Here is a 21,775-nt window from a genome sequence, read left to right on the forward strand (position 1 = left end):
TTATTTAACTTTTGGGTAATTTTTTTTTTTTTTAACTTTTGGGTAATTGGAGCTTAGTATGTGATGTATTATCTGAATATATATTAAATTAAAAATAACTATATATTATGAGAATTTAAAAGGGAGATAATGTAACTATAAAAACCAAAGAAAAAATAAAAATAAAAAGGCACTGAGATTAGTTAGCATAGTTGAAGATGAGTAAGGCGAGATACGCAGGTGGCTGGCAATTGGGGTTGGGTTGGGAGGGGGGTACTGGAGACCATCAGTTTTCTATTTTTTTTAAATTTTATTATTTATTGTATTTTTTTTGTTTTGTATATTTTAATAAAATAAATGAATTTAATTAAGTTTTTTTATGCTTAAATATTTTATATTAAAAAATTAAACTTTATCTACTGCATTTTATATAAATAATATAAGTTAAAAAAATGTAATTATATTAACTAATAATATTTTTGAAATAAATCATTTATTTTAATTTTAAAAACTTATAAATAATCTTAAAATTTTGATATTTTCATATGTAAAATATGTATAGAATTTGATTTGATGTAATAATAATTTTTACATATAAATATTGATCATATTTTTTTCAATAAAATGTGAAAAATATAAAAAATTATTGATAGGGGCAATTTTATCTATACAAAGAGGATAAATATTGAAAATGCATAAAAAAAAAATCATTTCATTCGCATGTGCAGTGCGTGTAGATATATTTTTTTTTTATAAAGAGAATCTTTTTTACAGACATTTATAATTACATAATGTCTGTCTTGATTATTTAATTAATACAAGTAAGTATTTAATAATTTTTGTACAACACAAAGGTAATATGTAATTTTCCATAAAAAGAAATAAGACAAAATCGGAGAAAGGTTAGGTCATGGCTGACTTCACATATACATATGTCTTAATCGGATTAGACGCTGCCGGCTCTTACTTTTCGAATTCCTCACATATACATATATGTCTTGAATTTGGACCATCTTACCAGACATAAATCGGATTTGTCGCCGGCGGCTCTTACTTTTCGAATTCTGTGTAACTCACATTCAAACTTATTAATTTGTACACTAATATATTTATCCAGGCCAATTAAATCAATGACGTACTATAAAATGATTACATAATTATATTTCTTAAAATTTGTAAATATATTATAATTAATTAAAATGAAAATTTTGTGTTTGTCCACCACCTTTGCAAATACAAAGACGAACAATAGCGTTCCGGTTTTTGTTCATGTAAAGTGTCAAGTCCCCACCTACCTCATCACTCATTAATCTTGTCATTTCTTTTGCCCCTACTTGCTACTATTGTGATTATATACAAAAGACTATATTTATGGATAATTTACATATACTTTTATGGACTATGTTCTAACTTATAATAATGCTGGAAATCTAAACTTTTTATTTTATTTTCTTTTCTTTTTGTATATGATAAATATGCTCTTGCAGTCTTTACTTTCTCAATCACATTATTAGTTCGGTCAATAATTTATGTAATAGACAGTGTCAATTTGGATTGTTTGTTATAAATTTGAAAACATGATTAATTCAAATTATGTTCTATCAAATTAAAATTATTTATTTGACAGACATGATACAAATTTATCTATAGGTATAGGATTGTTATATATTATTCATAATGATATTTGTCATGTAATCAATTAATTAATTTCAACATAAAACTTGTGTAATTGGATCTTGTTTTTAATTTTTTCTTAAATTAAAATATATAAATTGCGTGTATATAGTATTTATTTTTATTATTTATACTATTACAAAAGAAAATTTATTGATCCCATTTTACTTTTTCGTTCATTTTATTTTGTTTTTTAATTATTTTATAATTACATTTTTTTCCTCTCACCCAATACTCCATTTCTCTTTCTCATGTTCTTTATATTTTTTCCTCTCACAAATATGAAATAGATAGTTTAGAGGTAGTTTAAAGCAGCATAAAGTAGAAAGCCGTCCTATTTAGGTTGTTGGAATTGAAGGAGGAAGGAAGGGCAAATCCATTACGTCAGTCAAAAAAAGAAGCTTTTATGACTGATGAACACCAACCGGTCTACCAGGAGCAAAGAGCTCACCTAACCTAGAGAATTCACTCCCTGGATGTAAGTCCAATCAATCAGTAGCGGTAGAATAGTCCGATTTCCTAGCTTCGGAAGCCCTCTCGAAAAGCCCCCTTCCAATGACCCTAAGCGCTAAAATCAACCCTTGTAATGTCACTGAACGAAAGTCTTAGAGCAGTAATAAGGAACACAACAAACCCAACAACAAAATCGGCTAGGCTGAGTTTGAAAGTTGCGATTTTCGATACGTTTTTCCTTTTTTGTAAAAAAGAAAAAAATCCCTGTAGATAGAGATCCGCTTCTCTAGATGGCCCGGCGTACAGCCCTACATTTCTCAATTCACAACAAGACCTCTGAGAAAAAGAATTTAGATCGAGGCGTCGAAGCGAGCTTAGCAACCCTAAGCGAAGTCTTCCCCTATCCATAATTTTAATAAATTCTATTACAGTTATTTTTTTCTCTCACATTTATCATATTTATTTTTTCGTACAAATTTTCATATTTTTAATGAACTCTAAATTGTAATTCTTTCGTCTTTTTTACTTTATCCCATATTTTTTTTTTATCACCTCACAACATTATGTGTTTTTCTATAATATTTTTTTTCTTCATTTCACAGTATAATTTTTCATATATATAATTGCATAAACAACATATATTTTTTCTCTTCATTTCATAGTATAATTTTTCATATGATCGCAGAAACAACATGCAACGACCACTAATAAAAATAATGAATCAATATTAAAGTGCTAAAACATGAAAATTGTAGTGGAGTTGTTGAAGTGGAAAAAGCCACACACACTGAAGTAGGTGAAGACCAAACTGTATAAATAAAGGTTACGTGTTGCTACGTGTCTTCACTCTTCACATGGCGCCGGCGGCGAGAACCGACCCAATCATGACATGCCACGTGGTGGCCGTCCCTTATCCCGGCAGGGGCCACGTCAACCCCATGATGAACCTCTGCAAGCTACTCACCAATTCCAAGCCCGATCTCCTCATCACCGTCGTAGTCACGGAGGAGTGGCTCGGCATCATCGGCTCCGAGGAGAAGCCGCCAGGTATTTGCTTCGCCTCCATCCCGAACGTCTTGCCGTCGGAGTTGGTTCGCGCCTCCGACATGCCGACCTTCGTGGGGGCTACCCAGACTAAGATGGAGGAGCCGTTTGAGCTGCTGCTCGACCGGCTCGACGCGCCGGTTAATTTTATAATTGCCGATACGTTCTTGTACTGGGCGGTTGAGGTTGGGAAGCGGAGGAATATTCCGGTAGCGTCACTCTGGCCGATGCCCGCATCGGTGTTCTCGGTATTTTACCATTTTGATCTCCTCGAACGGAACGGCCATCACCCCTTCGAATTATCTGGTGAGTGCATAGCAGTTCTGATTGATTAGTAATTTGAATTTATTCTATTTATTGAATCCTTTATGAATAGTGAAAAGAAAAACAGAGTACAAGCTTAACTTATATTTCATATTAAAATAATTAAAAATTCATTTATATTGCACAAATTATAATTCAGAATGAGAATTAAAATGAAACATAGCCTAAAATGGGAACGAAAGTTCAAACTTTTGTTATACAAAATGATTCCAAATGAATTAAAAAATTTAAATTTGTAACCTGTTGGATTGAGAAAGCTGTATCAACTGTTTTCCAAGGAATGTTTGGAGTTTGCCATTTTTGTCAAACTAACTAAAAAGAATATATAGTTAATTTAATCAAAATCTGGAGTCGAATTCACCAGTGTAAAAGTATGTCGGAATATCACAACAGTTGTGTAGAGGTATGAATGTATGAATAGTGTTGTTCTCAGTGCTCTTAGCAATGCAGCAAAGTTGGTAAACAGAGAGTGTGATGATCTTCTTTTACTCTTGAATGCGAGGTAGAAAGAGGGGAAGAACGAGTGGAGTACATCCCTGGAATCCCTTCGATTCGTTTGGCGGATACTCCCTCCCTTGCCCACATGAAGGATCAACGACTGCTTCGTCTAGTCCGTAGAATTTTTCCAAACGTATCCAAGGCACAATATCTGTTGATTTCTTCCATCTTTGAGCTAGAACCACAAGTTATAGAAGCTCTGAAGCAAGAATTCTCATTCCCTGTACACACGTTTGGCCCTGCCATACCTTACTTCAATCTCAGAAAAGCTACTTCTTTCTTGACTAGTCAGAATGATCACGACCATCACTATTTTGAGTGGTTGAACTCTCAACCTCCATGTTCGGTTCTATATGTGTCGTTGGGAAGCTTCCTCTCGGTTTCAAGTGCCCAAATGGATGAATTTGCTGATGGATTGCGTGAAAGTGGCGTTAGGTTCTTGTGGGTGGCTCGTGGGGAGGCCACGAGGCTGCAAGAACGATGTGGGGACGTGGGGAGAGTGGTGCCTTGGTGTGAGCAGCTGAAGGTGTTGTGCCACTCGTCGGTTGGTGGATTCTGGACACACTGCGGGTGGAATTCGACGATGGAAGCTATTTTTGCTGGTGTGCCGGTAATAGCTTTTCCTCTAACAATGGATCAGACCACCATCCGTAAGCATGTTGTTGAGGACTGGAAGATGGGGTGGGATGCTAAGAAAGGGTTGGAGGCTGGGAATTTGTTGAGGAGTGCGAGAATTGCTGAGCTTGTTAAGAAGTTGATGGATTTGGAATGCGTCGAGCGGAAGGAGATCGCTGCGAGGGCTAAAGAACTGCAGAAGGTGACTTTACAAGCAGTTTCAGAAGGAGGGTCGTCCAAGGCGAATCTCACTTCTTTCCTCGATGATATTGCATCGTTTAGCTGAAAGATTAATTCAACACTGTCTTGGTGGGCAACTGCAGAAACATCAAAACATGAATGAATTTGCAAGTGCACATGATTGGGAAGTCTGGAGTTACTATTTCCATTTATAGTATATATGCAAGTGCACATGATTGTGGAGTCTGGAGTTAGTATTTCCATTTATATATGTTTCTTCCTCGTCTCGATTCTCTATGTTAAAGTTGATATGCAATAAAGAAATAATAAATTATAAATATTAATTTTTATTTATTTCTTTTTTATTAAATACAATAAATTTAATAAATTTTAACTTATGGATAAATGTAGAAACTTGAAAATAACTCAAAAGAGCAGGAAATGAGAAATACGAAAATGATAAAAGGACAAAAACTCTAAATTTAATATGTTACAGAAATTACATTTAATGTATGTCATAAACAAGTATTTATAGTACAAATATTATAACTACTTGTAATAAAACTAACAAATGGATAAGAAGGAAAAACTGTTAAGAAACTAAAAACTGCCCTAAAACTGTAATTAACATCCTCAAGTGACAATTTCATTAGCTGTATTCAAACTCTCAACATCCCCCCCACAAGTTGGACCTGGTTCGATAGCAAACAAGCCCAACTTGCTCAACAAACTCGTGAAGGCAGATATGGGCAACACCTTAGTAAAGAGATCAGCGAGCTGTAGCGAGCTCCGAACAAAAGAGGGGGCAATGAAACCTTCTTTATAAGCATCACGAACTAAGTGACAGTCCATTTCTATGTGTTTGGTGCGTTCGTGAAAGACAGGATTGGCCAGAATGTGTAATGCCGCTTTGTTATCACAAAATAGATCAATAGGAAGAGAGGTAGACATACCGAGATCAGTCAGAATATAAGAAATCCAACGTAATTCGCAGACAGTAGCAGCTAGACTACGATACTCAGCCTCAGCTGTCGATCGAGATACCGTACACTGCTTCTTAGTTTTCCACGAAATCAAAGCTGGTCCAAGAAATATACAAAAACCTGTAAGTGATCGTCTGGAATCTGGGCAGGTCGCCCAATCGGCATCGCAATAAGCTGTCAGTGTTAGTGAGCTCTGTGAGGGGAAGAGGAGACCCTTTGACGGACAACTCTTAAGATAGCGAACTACATGCAGAGCCGCTTGCCAGTGCGACTCGCACGGATGTGTGAGAAACTGACTAAGTTGCTGAACCGAGTGTGAAATATCTGGACGAGTGAAACCAAGATATAATAAACGACCCACAAGGCGTCGATATGAATCTGGCTTGGGAAGCGGATCATCCGAAGTAGATTGAAGTCGCAAACCTTGTGGAAACGGTGTAGAAGCAGGTCGCGATTGACATAAGCCTGTATCACGAATAATGTCCATGACATATTTAGTCTGCGAGATATAAAGACCATCACTGCACCTAGCAATCTCCAACCCAAGAAAATACCGAGCATCCCCAATGTCTTTGATTGTGAATAAATTGTGAAGATAGGTCTTAACGTCTTGAATAGTAGAAATAGAAGGACCAGTGAGCAGTATATCATCCACATAGACCAATAACACCATTGGTCCTGAAGGAGTATCCTTAATAAAAAGGCAGTGGTCATGCACTGATTGACGAAATCCATAAGATGTAAGTCGAGAGGTGAATTCCACATTCCATTGACGAGATGCTTGCTTGAGTCCATATAGCGACCTGGTTAGCTTACAAACCAAATGAGGTGCGACCTCATATCCTTCAGGGGGAGTCATATAAATGTCTTCGTCCAAGTATCCATGTAGAAATGCATTATTGATGTCCAACTGCTGTATGGGCCATTCACGAGCTGCAGCCATGGCAAGAAAGAGTCGTACAGTCACAGTTTTGGCAACCGGAGAAAAAACATCCCCATAGTCTACTCCTTCAACTTGGGTAAAACCTTTAGCGACCAGACGAGCTTTATAACGATCTACTGTCCCATCAGCTCGCAGTTTGGTTTTGTAGACCCATTTACATCCAATTGTCCTCTTCCCCTCGGGTAAGGTGGTTAGTTCCCAAGTATGATTTTTCTCCAAGGCATCTAATTCAGACCGCATCGCATCTTTCCATTCCGGATGCACAACTGCCTCTGTGAAGGACCTAGGTTCCTGCAAAACAGACAATGAAGCCACAAAAGACATATATGCAGAGGTAGTCTGAGATAGGGAGATAGCGGCGTTAGTGGATTTGGCATTACAGACGAAGTCATTGAGCCAGGTATGTCGCTGCCTATTGCGAGCAGAGCGACGTGGAGAACTGAGGTGAGGTACGTCAGGCGACCTGGTAGGGGAGAAAGCTGGAGTAGATGACGATTGGGAATTACGAGGAAGGATATCAGCATGGGGAGAAACTACGGGAAGTGGATAGGAAGTTGAGGTCGTTTGCGAGCTGGAGTAAGGAAACTGATCTTCATAGAATTGAACATCCCTGGATGTAAAAGATGAAGAGTTCTCGAGATCGTACAATTTATAAGCCTTTTGGGTAGAGGCATATCCGATCATCACACATTTGCGAGCTCGAGACTCGAACTTATGTTTGTGAGGGCTAGTATTTGTGGCATAACATAGACAACCAAAAGAGCGAAGATGAGTGTAGGAGGGTACAGTACCATAGAGAAGTTCAAAAGGAGTTTTCCACTGAAGTAGTTTAGAAGGAGTTCGGTTTATGAGGTAGGTCGCAGTCAAGATAGATTCCCCCCAGAACTTTGTAGGTAGAGAGGCCTGAAACAGTAGAGCTCGTGCAACATCGAGTAGATGGCGATGCTTGCGTTCAACTCTACTGTTCTGTTGAGGAGTATAGGCACAAGAAGTTTGGTGAATTATCCCCAGTGTATGACATAGGTCGCGACAACTGCGATTTAAGAACTCAGATCCATTGTCAGATCGCATGGTCTTTATAGATCGGTTGAACTGAGTGTGTATGAGAGTAAAAAAAGTCTTAAGAGTGAAAGCGACCTGACTCTTATGATGTATGAGGTAAGTCCAGAGACTGCGACTACAATCATCCATGATAGTCAGAAAGTAGCTACAATTGGAAAGAGTGGGAATTCTGTAAGGTCCCCAAAGGTCGACATGAATGAGGTCGAAAGGTGCAGCAGATCGTGTGTTACTGCAAGGAAAAGGAGTTCGTGTTTGCTTAGCTTTATGACAAGTATCACAAGATAGAGAAAAAGAAACATCATTCAAATTGAGCTCAGGAATTTTATTTAATACTGTTAAAGGTACATGACCTAGTCTATGATGCCAAAAAAAAACATTACTGGCAGCAGAATAAGAACTGGAAGCATTAAGATAGTGGGTCGCAGGTCGCTGTATAGAAGGAGAAAGACACTCTTGCTTGGCGACATACAAGTTCCGTGAAATAAATCCCACGACCAGGTTTCTCCTACTGACCTGGTCCTGCAAGATACAATTTGTCTTAGTGAAGTAAAAATGATAAGAATTGTTGCGACAAAGTTGAGTAACAGAAAGCAAATTTACTGAGAATGATGGAATATAGAGAACATCTTGAAGAACGGCCTCGGCATTAAGATATACCTCACCAACATATGATGCATCTTTCTTTGTTCCATCAGGCAAGACAATTGTATAAGTTTGTGAAGGTTTAGAGTAGGAATGGAAAAGATCGAGGTTAGCACATATGTGGTTAGTGGCTCCAGTGTCTATAATCCAGTAACTCAGATCATTAACAGAGTGTTTAGAAACATTACCAGCAAAATCATCATCAGTGCATACAAAATTGGCAGAATTGTTAAGAGGGTCTGAGTGCATCTCCTCCTTCTGCATGAGTCTGATGAGATCGCTCATGAGTTCAGCGATCTGTTTGGTAGGAGCTCGTCCTCCAGCGATGTCCTTATCGTCTGTTGCTGCTCCTGCAAACCCTTTAACACCTGAACTAGACGCCTTTTCCCTTCTGTTATCATTTAAAGTCTTATACCAGTCTGGAGTACCATGAAGTTGAAAACAAGTTTCTCGAGTGTGTCCAGACTTATGACAGTGAGAACATGTTGTAGCTCGCTTGTCCACATGCGACCTCCTCCTACTTTGAACCTTGTTCGCAAATTCTCGCCTGCCATCCTTAAAAGCAAGATGATATGCTGTATGACCAGAAGAGTCTGCGATATTACTGTGAATTAATCTTTGTTTTTCAACAGTAAATAGCATAGCAAAAGCTCGCTCCATTGTAGGCAATGGATCTTGCATTAAAATTTGGCTTCTTTCCGCATCATAAACTTCATGAAGCCCCATAAGAAATTGCAGCAGTTAGGTGGCTTCATCCTTTGCTGTAATGGCTCTGTTAACTCCACAAGAACACTCCCCACATGTGCAACTCGGTGTGGGGGACAAACACAGCAACTCGCTCCACAGTTTCTTAAATTTTGTCATGTACGCTGTCAGGGACATGTCTCCCTGAGCAATAGACGCAATCTCCCGTTGGAGATGATATACCATAGGGCCATTGCTACGCCCATATCTGGCTTGAATTTCAAGCCACAATTCACGGGATGATGAGACATACATAAATCCTTCAACAAGATCTCTGGAAATAGAGTTCCAGATCCAAGAGGTGACCATCAAATCCACTCGCCTCCATTGTTCAAAATTCGGAGTACCAATCATGGGTCTAGGAAGTGACCCATCAATAAAACCAAGCTTCATCTTGGTTCCGAGTGCAACATACACTGCCCGACTCCAGGGCAGAAAGTTCGTGCCATCTAGCGGTGACGAAGATAAAACCATACTTGCATGCTCCGAGGGATGCAAATATAAAGCATCCTTTTCCAATTGAGTTAACTCCTGCTCATTATTGAGATCTGCCATGGCTCTGATACCATGTAGAAACTTGAAAATAACTCAAAAGAGCAGGAAATGAGAAATACGAAAATGATAAAAGGACAAAAACTCTAAATTTAATATGTTACAGAAATTACATTTAATGTATGTCATAAACAAGTATTTATAGTACAAATATTATAACTACTTGTAATAAAACTAACAAATGGATAAGAAGGAAAAACTGTTAAGAAACTAAAAAACTGCCCTAAAACTGTAATTAACATCCTCAAGTGACAATTTCATTAGCTGTATTCAAACTCTCAACAATAAACCTACCTATTAGATGAATGCAAACTTTAAAAAAACTACATATAATTTTCAAACTATAAAAGATATATATATATAATTACACAAAATTTCAAGAGAGTTAATCGAAATATTTATCTTTATTTTATAAACTAAAATGTATAAAATTTCATTGTGTTTTAAAATGTACGATAAAAATCTCCCTTTATTATAACTCTGCAGTCTGCACTATCCAATTGAAGAACAGACTGCAAGCTATTAGCAGAAAACTAGAAATGAGTACAATGTCTCCGGATATTCTAAGATGAATCTTGAATCTATCCTTGATGATATTATCATCAACTTCAAATCTTTTAATTTATATATGTTTTACATTGTGTTGCAAGAATATTTTATTAAATATATACGGATAACAACGTGGAATTGACATCTGAATGACTACAAGTGATTCTTACATTTTCATAACATATATATACATCTGAATTTCTATGTTAACTTTGGTGACCGGGTGGGTTCAAATTATAACATTCTTGTCAACATTTATCAGCTCCACCAACTAAAATACAAGTAATTTGTTGGTTTTTTGTGTTCAAACAAATATTGGAGTAGGTGCACTTCTTCTAGACCCTCTCAACTAGTTGTTTTTGTTGACAACAATAATACATCGATCATTCAACTTTGGAACATTTGTCGCTGATAACTCTTTATAATTCTATCTCCAACTTTGAAATAATTACAATATTTATCAATTATTTCAAATTTCGTGTGGAGAAGGATACCATGCCTTTACTATTTCCCGATATACATATAATATTAATTTATATACCTTCTAGAAAAAATAAATTGACTAGCTCCCAAATTAAATTGTATTATACCTTAAAGATAATTTCATAAATAAATATAACAGTGATGTGCAATTGGTAATATCAAAGTGGGATGAGATTTTTTTGCAGATTTCTTTTTTTAAACCCGAATGATGGAAACAATAGTAAAATATTTTAAGGAAAAGTAAAAGTAAAAGAAGGAGTGCGTGATGGAAGAATAGTCAGGTTCATATCACCAGCCCTTTAAATTTTCTACCTCCTCTCACACTATCGGATCATTAACCCGCAGGGTACGCTCTACTACAGAATCGATTATGTCTCCGGCTGAAAAGCAGACAATCCCCTCCTGCCATGTGGTAGCCATGCCTTACCCTGGCCGCGGCCACATCAATCCCATGCTCAACCTCTGCAAATTGGTGGCCGAAAGCAGCGGCGACATTTTCATTACTGTTGTCGTCACGGAGGAATGGCTGGGCTTCATTGGATCCATGGACAAGCCTCCGAATATCAGCTTCGCGGCCATCCCTAACGTCGTGCCGTCGGAACTGGTCCGCAGCGACGATGTCTACGGCTTCGCCATGGCCGTGCTGACCAAAATGGAAGAGCCCTTCGATCGGCTCTTAGATGAGCTACGCCTTCCGCCGCCCGTGCTCATTATAGCCGACGGGTTACTGCCTTGGGCGGCTGAAGTGGCGGGTAGAAGGAACATCCCGTTGGCTTATATGTGGCCCATGTCGGCTTCCGTCTACACGGTGTTTTACCACGTTGACCTTCTAGTTCAGAATGGCCACTTCCCCGTCGATTTGTCTGGTAAACCAAATGTGTTTAACTAAGCTGTCCGTTGTATATTGAATCATAATTTTGTCTAATTTTATCATTAATCATAAATAAATGTGAGATAATTATATTTTCACATCATCTATATATGATCTATTTATACAAAATTTAACTGAAAATAATGTATGCATTGTGGAGTGTTTCCAGTAAATGGAGATGCTGTCGTGGACTACATCCCAGGGCTGTCTCCAGTTCGTCTTGCAGATCTGCCAACAATCCTGAGGGACCAAGAAACCACCTCAATGTTACAGAAGATACTACCCAACGAGTCCAAAGCAAAATTTCTCGTCTTCACTTCAATTGATGCGCTTGAATCCCAAGTTCTTGATGCCATCAAACAAAAATCCACATTTTCCATCTACAACATCGGCCCTGCCACTTCATACTTCAACCTCAAACAAATCACCACGTCCACCACCAACACCTACGACGATCAAGTACAATACACCAACAACTACCTAAAATGGCTCGACGACCAACCTCCCAGCTCGGTTCTATATGTCTCGTTAGGCAGCTTTCTATCGGTCTCGAAGGCTCAAGTAGAAGAAATTGCACTTGGATTGCTCACGAGTGGCATTAGGTTCTTGTGGGTGGCACGACGTGAAGCGTGTCGTCTGCAGGAGATGTGCGGGGAGAAGGGGTTGGTTGTGGAGTGGTGTCGTCAGCTGGAGGTCCTGTGTCATCCATCTGTGGGGGGATATTGGTCGCACTGTGGGTGGAACTCGACTAAAGAGGCAGTGTTGGCAGGTGTCCCGATGCTCACTTCCCCAATACTGATGGATCAATTGCCCAATGCGAAGGCGATTGTGGAGGACTGGAAGATTGGGTGGAGAGTGTGGAACGGGGTGTTTGATGAAGGGAACATAACGAAAAGCGATGAGATTGCGGAGCTGGTCGAAAGGTTTATGAATTTGGAGAATCCGGAGAGGGAAGAGCTTACGAGAAATGCAAAAGAATTGCAGAAGAGTTGTGAAAGGGAGTTTGCAAGTGGGCAGTCTTTCCAGACCAATCTTGATGGTTTTGTTAAATCGATTCTGCAATACAATGCAGCTTGAATTCCTTTAAATGCGAGTGTTTGTCTTAGTGTTTACAAAAAAACTCTAAATGTTAGTGTTATTATAAAATATTATTGTTAATTGTGAATACTTGTATTATGATAAAATTACAAATTATCTTAACATAAATCCAGGTGATTGTCACGGGAAGAGGACATAAATTTATAAAAATATATTTCATTCATGTTTACAGTTATTTTAAATATTATAAAAGATAATAGAAGATGCAACATAAATTTATGGATGTAGCACTCTCACAATTTCCTTATTCCTCCCCGTCGGAAAGGCGTAGGGCTTAAACTCACAAGTAAACGACAATATGGGTACAATACAAGGCCACGTGTTGGCCCTGCCTTACCCCGGCCGCGGCCACATCAACCCCATGCTTCACCTCTGCTCCGCCATCGCGCAAAAGAGCACCGACATCCTCATAACCGTCTTCTTGACGGAGGAGTGGATCAGATTCATCGGCTCTGTCAGCAAGCCGCCGAACCTACACTTCGCTGCTATCCCCAACGTCTTGCCGTCCGAGCTGGTTCGAGGCGCCGATCCCCGCGGCTTCTGGACGGCTGTTTCGACCAAAATGGAAGAGCCGGTCGACAACCTTTTAGATCAGCTCCGGCTTCGCCTGGCTATCGTTATAGCTGATGCGTTCTTGATTTGGGCAGCTGACATGGCAGCGCGGAGGAACATTCCTTTAGCTTCGTTTTGGCCGATGTCGGCATCGGTGTTTACAGTGTTTTACCATTTTGACCTTCTTGTGCAGAACGGACACTTCCCCATCCACATATCAGGTATATCATTATTTTTTGGATAAATTAAAATAATTTCTTTTTAAATTTGACATATTTATAAATATCTCTTCTTAAAAAATTATAAATGCACTTAATTTTAACTTCTGTATAGGGACGAATCCGTTTCGATAAGTTTTAATTCATTTTTTGAGGGATATTTGTAATAATAAAATTAAAAATATTCATAATTATGTCAAATTTTATAAGAAATAGTTATAATTTATCCAATTTTTTTTGTTCAAAGGTATCTGGTATATCAATATGAATTATATTATACTCCATAAGAATGCCACTTGTAATTCTATCATTGGTCATAAAGTTTATAATTATTAATAATTAAAATTATATATATATATATATAGAGAGAGAGAGAGAGAGAGAAAGGGGGGAGGGGGGAATGATATGAATATGATTATATATATGTTAAAACATGTTATGGGTTAATATTAAATGTAATAAAAATAATTAACATTATATCAATTGCTTAATAAAATTCCGATACTGACATGCAGCAAATGACAAACAATTTTTACTTTACCTAATAATAATTCCATGCATTAATAATAGTTTTTACTCTCAATTCTAACAGTGAATGGAGATGAAATCGTGGATTACATCCCACGGGCTCCCTCCACTCCTCGTTCGAGATCTTCCCAAAGTCATGAGAAAGCAAGAAGATGCCCCACGCTTCCTTAGGCTCGTCCCTAGGGCTAAATTCCTCATCTTCTCTTCCATTCATCAGCTTGAACCCCAAGTCATTGATGCCCTCAAGCAACAATCACCGTATTCAATCTACAACATTGGCCCTGCTGCTTCATATCACAGACTCAACTACATCTGCTCCAATTCACTCACCATCCCTCATCAAGAAAACATCGATTACATGCAATGGCTGGGCTGCCAGCCTCCTGGCTCGGTATTATACGTTTCGTTTGGCAGTTTTCTGTCAGTTTCAGCTGCCCAAATGGACGAGATTGCTGCTGGGCTACGTGAGAGCAGATGCCGGTTCCTTTGGGTGACACGATTTGACAAAACGCGGTTGGAGGAGATTTGTGGTAAGAAGGGGTTGGTGGTGGAGTGGTGTGATCAGTTGTCTGTGCTTTGCCATCCCTCTGTAGGAGGGTTCTGGACGCACTGTGGGTGGAATTCAATGAAGGAGGCCGTGTTGGTCGGCATGCCGTTGCTGACTTTCCCAATAGTTATGGACCAAGCGCCTAATGCTAAGGTAATAGTTGAAGATTGGAGAGTGGGATGGAGGGTAAAGAGGGAGTATGACGAAGATGATTTGGCAAGTAGCAGTGAGATAGTGGAGATTGTACGGAGGTTTATGGACTTGGAGAGTCCGGAGAGGAAAGAGCTCACTAGAAATGCCAGACAGTTGCAGGAGGTTTGTAAAAGAGAGTTGGCAGGTGGGTCATTCGAAAAGGAGGTGGATGGTTTTGCTACATCAATCCTAGAAAATAGTCTCTGAATTGCAGCTGTCTTGTATCTAAGTAGCTCCAACTGGTGTTGTCCGTGCGTAGCTGTAACATGATTAAACTTCAATCCTTGTGACTGGAGGATGCCATATCCTTGTTTGTAACTTCAGTGCAATTGAGACACAAAGGCAACAATGCAAGTGCGTTCATGTGGAAAAATAAAAGCAAATTTCCTAGGAAATCGGATACGCATAAAACAGAGAGCAATCAATTCTTGAGACATCAATTGCAGAGTGTCCTCAAAACACATCAACAAAACTCAAAAGCCTTCCATTGGAGAGTGCTTTGTCCTTCTTCAGGATACCACATTTCTACCAATTCAACAACACTTTGATCATTCAGAACACTAACTCATATCATCCAAGATGCTCCAAAAAAGAAGCATGCAAACAGGTTGTGGATCGTATGGGAAACTAAAAAGGAAAATTGCATTGAAAATCAGATTCACAGTAAGGGTTGGAAAGCCAAATATACATGAAAACGACCAATTCTCGGAAGAAGCAGCTGTGTTAGCAAAGCCAGCAAACGACGTCAACACACAACCACATAAAACAATAACCGCCAAATCTGATTCATCAATGACATTCCTCAACCTAACAAATGGTTCATCCCTAACTATTTCTTCTTGTTATTATTCTTAAAATCCCCTGAATTCTCCTTCCCTCCACCTGCAGCTTGTGCTGCTTTTCTCGCAGCCTTTTCCTGCAGCGCCTTGGCGTCCCTGCCGATGAACATCAGACATACCAGATTGAGAAATAAGCAAAATTATATTAAAATCTTGGAATTAAAAGCAAGATCGAGACACCGGACCTCTCTCGTCTCTGCTCAGGGGTCAAGCCGTCATCCTTTGGATTCTTGGGCTTGTGGCCAGCCCTGGCCTGAGCCCTTTCTCGATCTCGCTCTCTTTGGTTGCCACGTTAGCTTAAGTCAAGCCACAAACACAAAAAAAGGTAGATCAACTACTAACAAATTATGGCTTTGTTCATAAACTTCAAAAGGAAGCAGTTCATCCACTAGCTTACAAGCTCTAAGAAAGTCTATGCTGCTGCTGCTGCTGATGATGATTATGAACTTCAAATGAGATCAAAAGGGAAACTAAATAACACTTTCTTAAGCTCAACGACTTGATCTTTCAAATAAATGCAGAATCCCTATTAATCTAAAGCTCAAATCTTTTAAATATATATATATATATATATATTTTGAAAAAGAAAAAAGAAAAGAAAGTGCTCTAAAATCAGAGAAAAGAGACATATCGGGAGGATATGAGTCATTCTCGATTCTTCCAACAGCCAAAGAAAGATCTAACGCCAATTAGCTCAACAACAGACCCTGAGCACCAAAAACCACCCAACAAATTAAACACAAAGATGCAAGAAAACCCCAAAAATCAACAAAAATGATGCAGCCCCCAAAACAATAATCTTCAGAAAAAACAAAATCAAAGGTGAAGAAGAAGAGTACCTGTTGGAAGACCGACGTCGTCTGAGAGCAGCTGGGTAGGAAATGGTAGAGAAGAGAAAGAGGATTGAACTTGAAGGTGGTTAAAGATTTTAGGACAGCTAGAAATAGAGAAGGTAGTATAATTATTTATAGTAATTTAATAGTGAATGATTTCTCCACCAGTTGTTCCATGCCTCAGCAGAAAGATCCAGAAGTCCACACCTTTTTATTTATTTATTATTATTGTTGTTTTTTTAATTTTCTTTTTCTATTTTGGATTGCTTTTATAGGGAATATTTTATTCTTGGACATTAACTTTTATGCTATGGTTGGACTGATGTATTTAAATTAATAATTCTAAATGGTTAATAATTTTTTTTTTGTGGAATTATGAATTAATCGACTCTAATTTTGAATATGTCTTATTGAATCCTAATGAATTTTCATTTAATTAGAAATTAAATTATTTTAAACTTTATCTTCAAGAGAATTCGCTCTGAATTAATTATCAATTAATATTATAATCCAAATATTTGCAAATATAATACATATGACTAAGTTTAAGTCTTTTAAAACAAATTTCAAAATATTTGATCCTTGAATTTGCATTTTATTTACAAACCCATGAAAATATAAAGTGAACTACATCTATTCCTCTTAGTCATATAAAAAATTATACTTAAATCGATTAATAATCTCATAACATATTATATGAAAAATGTTTTGTTTAACAGCGCATGTAGCATGTTTTGGGCCTTGCGTTTTTGTCTAACTTAGCCCATATTAGTAGAGGGTTAACTTAGAATGGGCTGGACCAAACTTTTAATGGGCCTGAAATGAATGTAGAACCCTTATCACTGAAACTGCCTTTGTTCAATAAAAATCGTTTTAGGTCCAATCACTTGGTTATTTAACCACTGAAATCTGGTAGACCCATTACAAAGCCCTAAATAGAAAAATCAAAGAATAATTGCTTGATGTTTAATATTTATACATTTTCATTCAAGATGCATAGTGGGTCGGATTGAACTAATAAAATATGGATTGATTCGGCTCAAGCCTGCTTTGGATTGAGTCGGTCCAAAAAATCAATATCTGAAACCAACCCAGCCTAATGGCCCAGGACCACCTGATCCTAGATCGGGTCATGTTGGGCCTTTTTCTAAGTTCATTATATATTTTTAGTCATTAGTTTTTTATATATAAATTTTTGTATGATTTTATTTATTTCAAAATATAAATATAAATTTTAAATAATTATTTATAAAAAACCTAAATATCATAAAACAAAAATTAAACATGTTCATCTAGATCTGATGTGTGTTTGGTTTGGGTTTGGTCCGAGTCTCAAGTGGGCCGATTTATGGGTTGGGCCTGAATTTAAAAATATACCCAGTTGGGGTTCATTTAAAAATCCAGGACTGACCATAAACAGTAGTGAATGTGTCTCGAATCGAGCTTTTTTAGATTGGTCCGTACTAGTCTTGTGGCCGACCGAGCCCATTGTATACTTTGATTTCCAATTAACAAAATTGTTCTCAAAAGATTAATACTTGATCCATGAATTTCCGGAAGAATAGCAATCATTCTACACATATTTTAATACTAATAATAGTGGTCCTATAAGTTAGGTCATCAAATAACTAAACTTAAATTTAAATTTCAAAATAGGTACTATAATACAAAATTTGATATAAAAAAATTATGAAAAAGAATTAATTTATATAGTCTTATCTGCAGTTTTCATACCTAAACATCTGGTCTCTGTCATCACCTCCGTAATTGAGACGCTAATTATTTTAATAATAATTTTCATAGGTTGGGTGAAATGATAGATTATGCAAAATCCTGACAGCTCAAGGGTTTGTTGATGTGCTTCCATTTGTCATCCCACAACTGAACTTATTTGTTTAATTATTGTTTTGGGACAACATTTGGTTCTAACTTTTACCTAAACTACTTCAAATTCCTAACATTAAAATATAGTATACTGAGGTGGTGGTATACACATTTAGTCAACAACTCCACACAACTACTTTAATAATCTTATTTCATAATTAAAATACAGTAATACTAATGAGTTGATTGATATTAAATTTTTAAGTAAATCTATATTGAAGAGATTGGGCATTTTATTTTCATAATTTTTATTAAAAACTTGAAATACAAAGATTAATATTTCTATAATTTATAACATCTTTAACTTGTGATTACTATTTTTTAATCATAATACGCAAAATAGCATCTAAGAAAGGACAAAAAAAATAACATACACAAAGACCAATCAGATCCAAATATAAAAAGAGAGAAAGAAAAGAAAGAGGTTTTGAGCTTCAAAATAGTGTTTCTTATTATTATCTCATCTCCACTCTCACTCCGCCTCTGCTCTTTTTGACTTTCCCTTTTATCCAAATTATTGTCATTTCTCTTCTTCATCTTTGTCTCTCACTCATTCCCAATCCAAATCATTTTCCCTCTCTCTCTCTCTCTCTCATTTCTTCATAATTAGGAGTAAACAAATTCACCCGCGCAAGATAAGATAAAGCCGCTCCCCATTTCAGATCTGTCTCCCTGATTCCATTTTTCCTGCCCCAGCGCGTAAGGTATCCTATGTTTTTCCCACAGTGAATTGAGCCCTTTTTTTTTTCTTTTTTGTATAAAATTTTCCTCAGATCTGGCCTTCTGCTGTTCTTTGATTCATCAATTTCAGTCCCTTTTTCTTATTTTTTTTATTTCGGGGTTGAATGCTGTTGGAATTTCGAGAAATCTTATCACGTTTGCCGATAAATGAAGCTTCCCATCTTTAAATTCCCAAGGAAATAATATTTATTTCTTTTTGCTTTTACTTTCCCTGCTAATCCTACATTCTTCTGGCTGATTCCTCCTCACTGTTGTTGTTACTTTTTCATTCAAGATACTCGGTCGGCTGTCGGTGGATGGAAGTCGTCGGCCCCCGCCAGCCACTCGACTCTCACAACCTGCGAGATTTTTTGAGAATCAAGGAGGAAAATCATTATAGCAATCTGAATGTCAGCAGCTCCTCCAATGGCGGCGGGGCCCGCCACAACCCTTCTGGCCTGACATTAAGCGCCATCCTCGGCGACAAAATAGCGCCGCCTCCACAGGTGGATGAGCCGCTGCAACGTGTCCAGTCCAACCGAACGTTGCTGGATATCATCCGCGAGGACCAGACCTCCGGGTTCGGCAGCCGCCGGAGAGACGGCAGAAGGAGCTGGCGGCATTTGAGGGAGAAGATCAGCCTCCGCCGCAGAGGCAGCGGCTCCGCGTGGTCCTCCACCGCTCCCACCCCGTCCACCGACCACCCCCTTAACAGCAACAGTCACCGGATGACGATGACGATGGATCGTCCTCCTCCTTCCAACCGTTCCAACTCAAACCTCAGTTCGGGCGAGTCCACTCAGCCCGAGTTCTCCACAGCCCCAGGTATAATAGTTCCAAATTTGCACAGGAATCCCACTGGACCAGTGGAGAGACCCAGCGGAGTATTGGAGCACACGAGTCCGTTACACGGAGGCGCTAACGTGGAAGATGAGGAGCAGCCTGTGAGAACGTCGTTGATGGCGTTGTTGGCGGAGACCGATAGGCAAATGGGCTTAGAGGGTTCAGCCTACACGATAGCTGGGGACGAGGAGGAAGAAGAGGAGACGACCGGCGGCTTAAACGGCGTAGATTACAACAATTGTTGCGTGTGCATGGTGAGACACAAGGGGGCGGCGTTTATCCCCTGCGGGCATACATTCTGCAGGCTGTGCTCCCGGGAGCTGTGGGTACAAAGAGGGAACTGCCCTCTCTGCAACAATTACATCGTGGAAATTCTTGATATCTTCTGATCATCGTCTCATCAATTCTCTTCTACAAAATCTCCCAATAAATCTTTTTTTATGTGTCCATTTTTACTGGTAAATAAGAGATTTTCTTTTTTTTGTTCTTGGGGGGGCAGTTGGGGTCACCTACTGTGGGTGTATGTGTAATTGGGAAATAGTGGAGTGGGGAGGATTGATGGGAAAAGTGTAATCTTGTCAGTTTATTGTTGAACAAGTGTGTGTATTCAAAGACGTGGAAGGAGTGGCATTCAATATACAGATTTCCAGGTCGTTTGTTGGGTTATTGTACTTACTATGGTGGAGATCATTTTTGTCTTATACAAATTTTGATTAGGGTTTATCCTAATTCCAACACATCCCACTTAATTTGATGATCTGTGTACTTGATGATGTTCAACTTCCAACTTACACTTTTTGTACAAGCAAATAGAAAATGAAATTATCAATACTCAACTCATATCTCCTCAAGAGAAAGTGAATAAAGTAGTAGATATAAACATGAAGCAAATAAGGGTAAAAATAAATTAATAATTACATAAAAGGAATATAATACAATAATTAAAGCGAGCCTAGTTGGTATGGTTGACAATGAGTCTCTAATTCAAAAAATATAAATTAATTAAAGAATAGTTGCAAGGGGAATATAAAGATATAATTATATGAGATGCATTCATTTATTGTATGCATACTTACCTCATTTAATGCAACTCACTCATATTAAATGTCTTTTCCTCATCTACATCTTCTTCATACCTTTCCCTTCCATCTAAATGTGACTCCAATCAATTTTCTTTAAAAGAAATAAAAATTTGAGTATGATGAAATTTACCTAAAGACTGAAATAATTGACAAGACTGGACTCATAACAGGACAAATCAAGGCAAGCAGGTGTTTGTGTGTAGACAAGTTGCAGCTGAAAATGACTTTTCCGTGAGGAAACAAACACACCCTAATATATCAACAAATTTGCTCAAACAAACACACCCACAAAACTTGTTCTCCACCTCCAAACTCCTTTACATCTATCATCATTCAAACTCCTAACTTTTGACTCACTGCTATTTTTCAGAGATTTAAAATTTGATGTCATCATAATAGTATGTAAGTATTGATATATTATTTGAATTTTGATTGCATTGGCTTATCATCACTCTCTAATGTTACAACCAGAAATTAGGAATTTAAAACAACATTTCAATATAAAAAAATGATTCAAAATGGATCAATCTTTTTCTAAAGAATACAAAAAAAAGCTCTCATTTATTATTTCTTCTTTGGGAAGTCAGTCCCTCTTCTAATCCAATCTTGAGAGAGGAATCCCACCTTTTCTCCTTTCTTCATCTCCATAATTTTCGATTTTTTTTTATTGAAAACTTGGATTACGTCATGTACTGTTTTTGGGCTTTTTTCCTCTTATAATTATTTATTCTTTTTCATGTAATAAAAGTAATTATTTGATACTTTTAGCCTGCTGAGCGTAGTTGGTTGGGCCGCACTCCTCCCATTTATGTCCTATTGGGCCCAAACGCAAGTCCACCTTAC

General features: G+C 37.9%; 4 protein-coding genes, 1 long non-coding RNA gene and 1 pseudogene across 6 annotated transcripts; 4 read left to right on the top strand and 2 right to left on the bottom strand.

The window, feature by feature from the left end:
• The first annotated feature begins 2,848 nt into the window (after positions 1-2,848).
• Positions 2,849-5,117, top strand: LOC105170151 (UDP-glycosyltransferase 87A1). Its single transcript, XM_011090784.3, has 2 exons — positions 2,849-3,456; positions 3,981-5,117. Exons 1-2 carry the CDS (start codon positions 2,961-2,963, stop codon positions 4,871-4,873), a joined length of 1,389 nt encoding a protein of 462 aa, XP_011089086.1. The 5' UTR covers positions 2,849-2,960; the 3' UTR covers positions 4,874-5,117.
• A 4,021-nt stretch (positions 5,118-9,138) lies between these two features.
• On the bottom strand, positions 9,139-9,696 carry LOC105170254 (uncharacterized). Its single transcript, XM_011090925.2, has one exon. It carries the CDS (start codon positions 9,694-9,696, stop codon positions 9,139-9,141), a length of 558 nt encoding a protein of 185 aa, XP_011089227.2.
• A 1,284-nt stretch (positions 9,697-10,980) lies between these two features.
• Positions 10,981-12,802, top strand: LOC105170253 (UDP-glycosyltransferase 87A1). Its single transcript, XM_011090924.3, has 2 exons — positions 10,981-11,591; positions 11,766-12,802. Exons 1-2 carry the CDS (start codon positions 11,096-11,098, stop codon positions 12,671-12,673), a joined length of 1,404 nt encoding a protein of 467 aa, XP_011089226.1. The 5' UTR covers positions 10,981-11,095; the 3' UTR covers positions 12,674-12,802.
• A 36-nt stretch (positions 12,803-12,838) lies between these two features.
• Positions 12,839-15,126, top strand: LOC105170150 (UDP-glycosyltransferase 87A1-like; annotated as a pseudogene). The gene is made up of 2 exons (XR_016067442.1): positions 12,839-13,467; positions 14,057-15,126. The product of XR_016067442.1 is annotated as a UDP-glycosyltransferase 87A1-like (transcript).
• A 227-nt stretch (positions 15,127-15,353) lies between these two features.
• Positions 15,354-16,568, bottom strand: LOC105170149 (uncharacterized). Its single transcript, XR_848475.3, has 3 exons — positions 16,410-16,568; positions 15,756-15,866; positions 15,354-15,666 (listed from the first exon to the last, which is right to left on the bottom strand). It is a non-coding gene; the product is annotated as an uncharacterized LOC105170149 (long non-coding RNA).
• Positions 16,569-18,744: 2,176 nt separating this feature from the next.
• Positions 18,745-20,521, top strand: LOC105170251 (uncharacterized). The gene is made up of 2 exons (XM_088884471.1): positions 18,745-18,991; positions 19,303-20,521. Exon 2 carries the CDS (start codon positions 19,325-19,327, stop codon positions 20,237-20,239), a length of 915 nt encoding a protein of 304 aa, XP_088740597.1. The 5' UTR covers positions 18,745-18,991; positions 19,303-19,324; the 3' UTR covers positions 20,240-20,521.
• Positions 20,522-21,775: the final 1,254 nt, after the last annotated feature.

Source organism: Sesamum indicum, linkage group LG9 (genome assembly GCF_026168435.1).
Source record: "Sesamum indicum cultivar Baizhima isolate 11 linkage group LG9, ASM2616843v1, whole genome shotgun sequence".
Lineage (NCBI taxonomy): Eukaryota > Viridiplantae > Streptophyta > Magnoliopsida > Lamiales > Pedaliaceae > Sesamum > Sesamum indicum.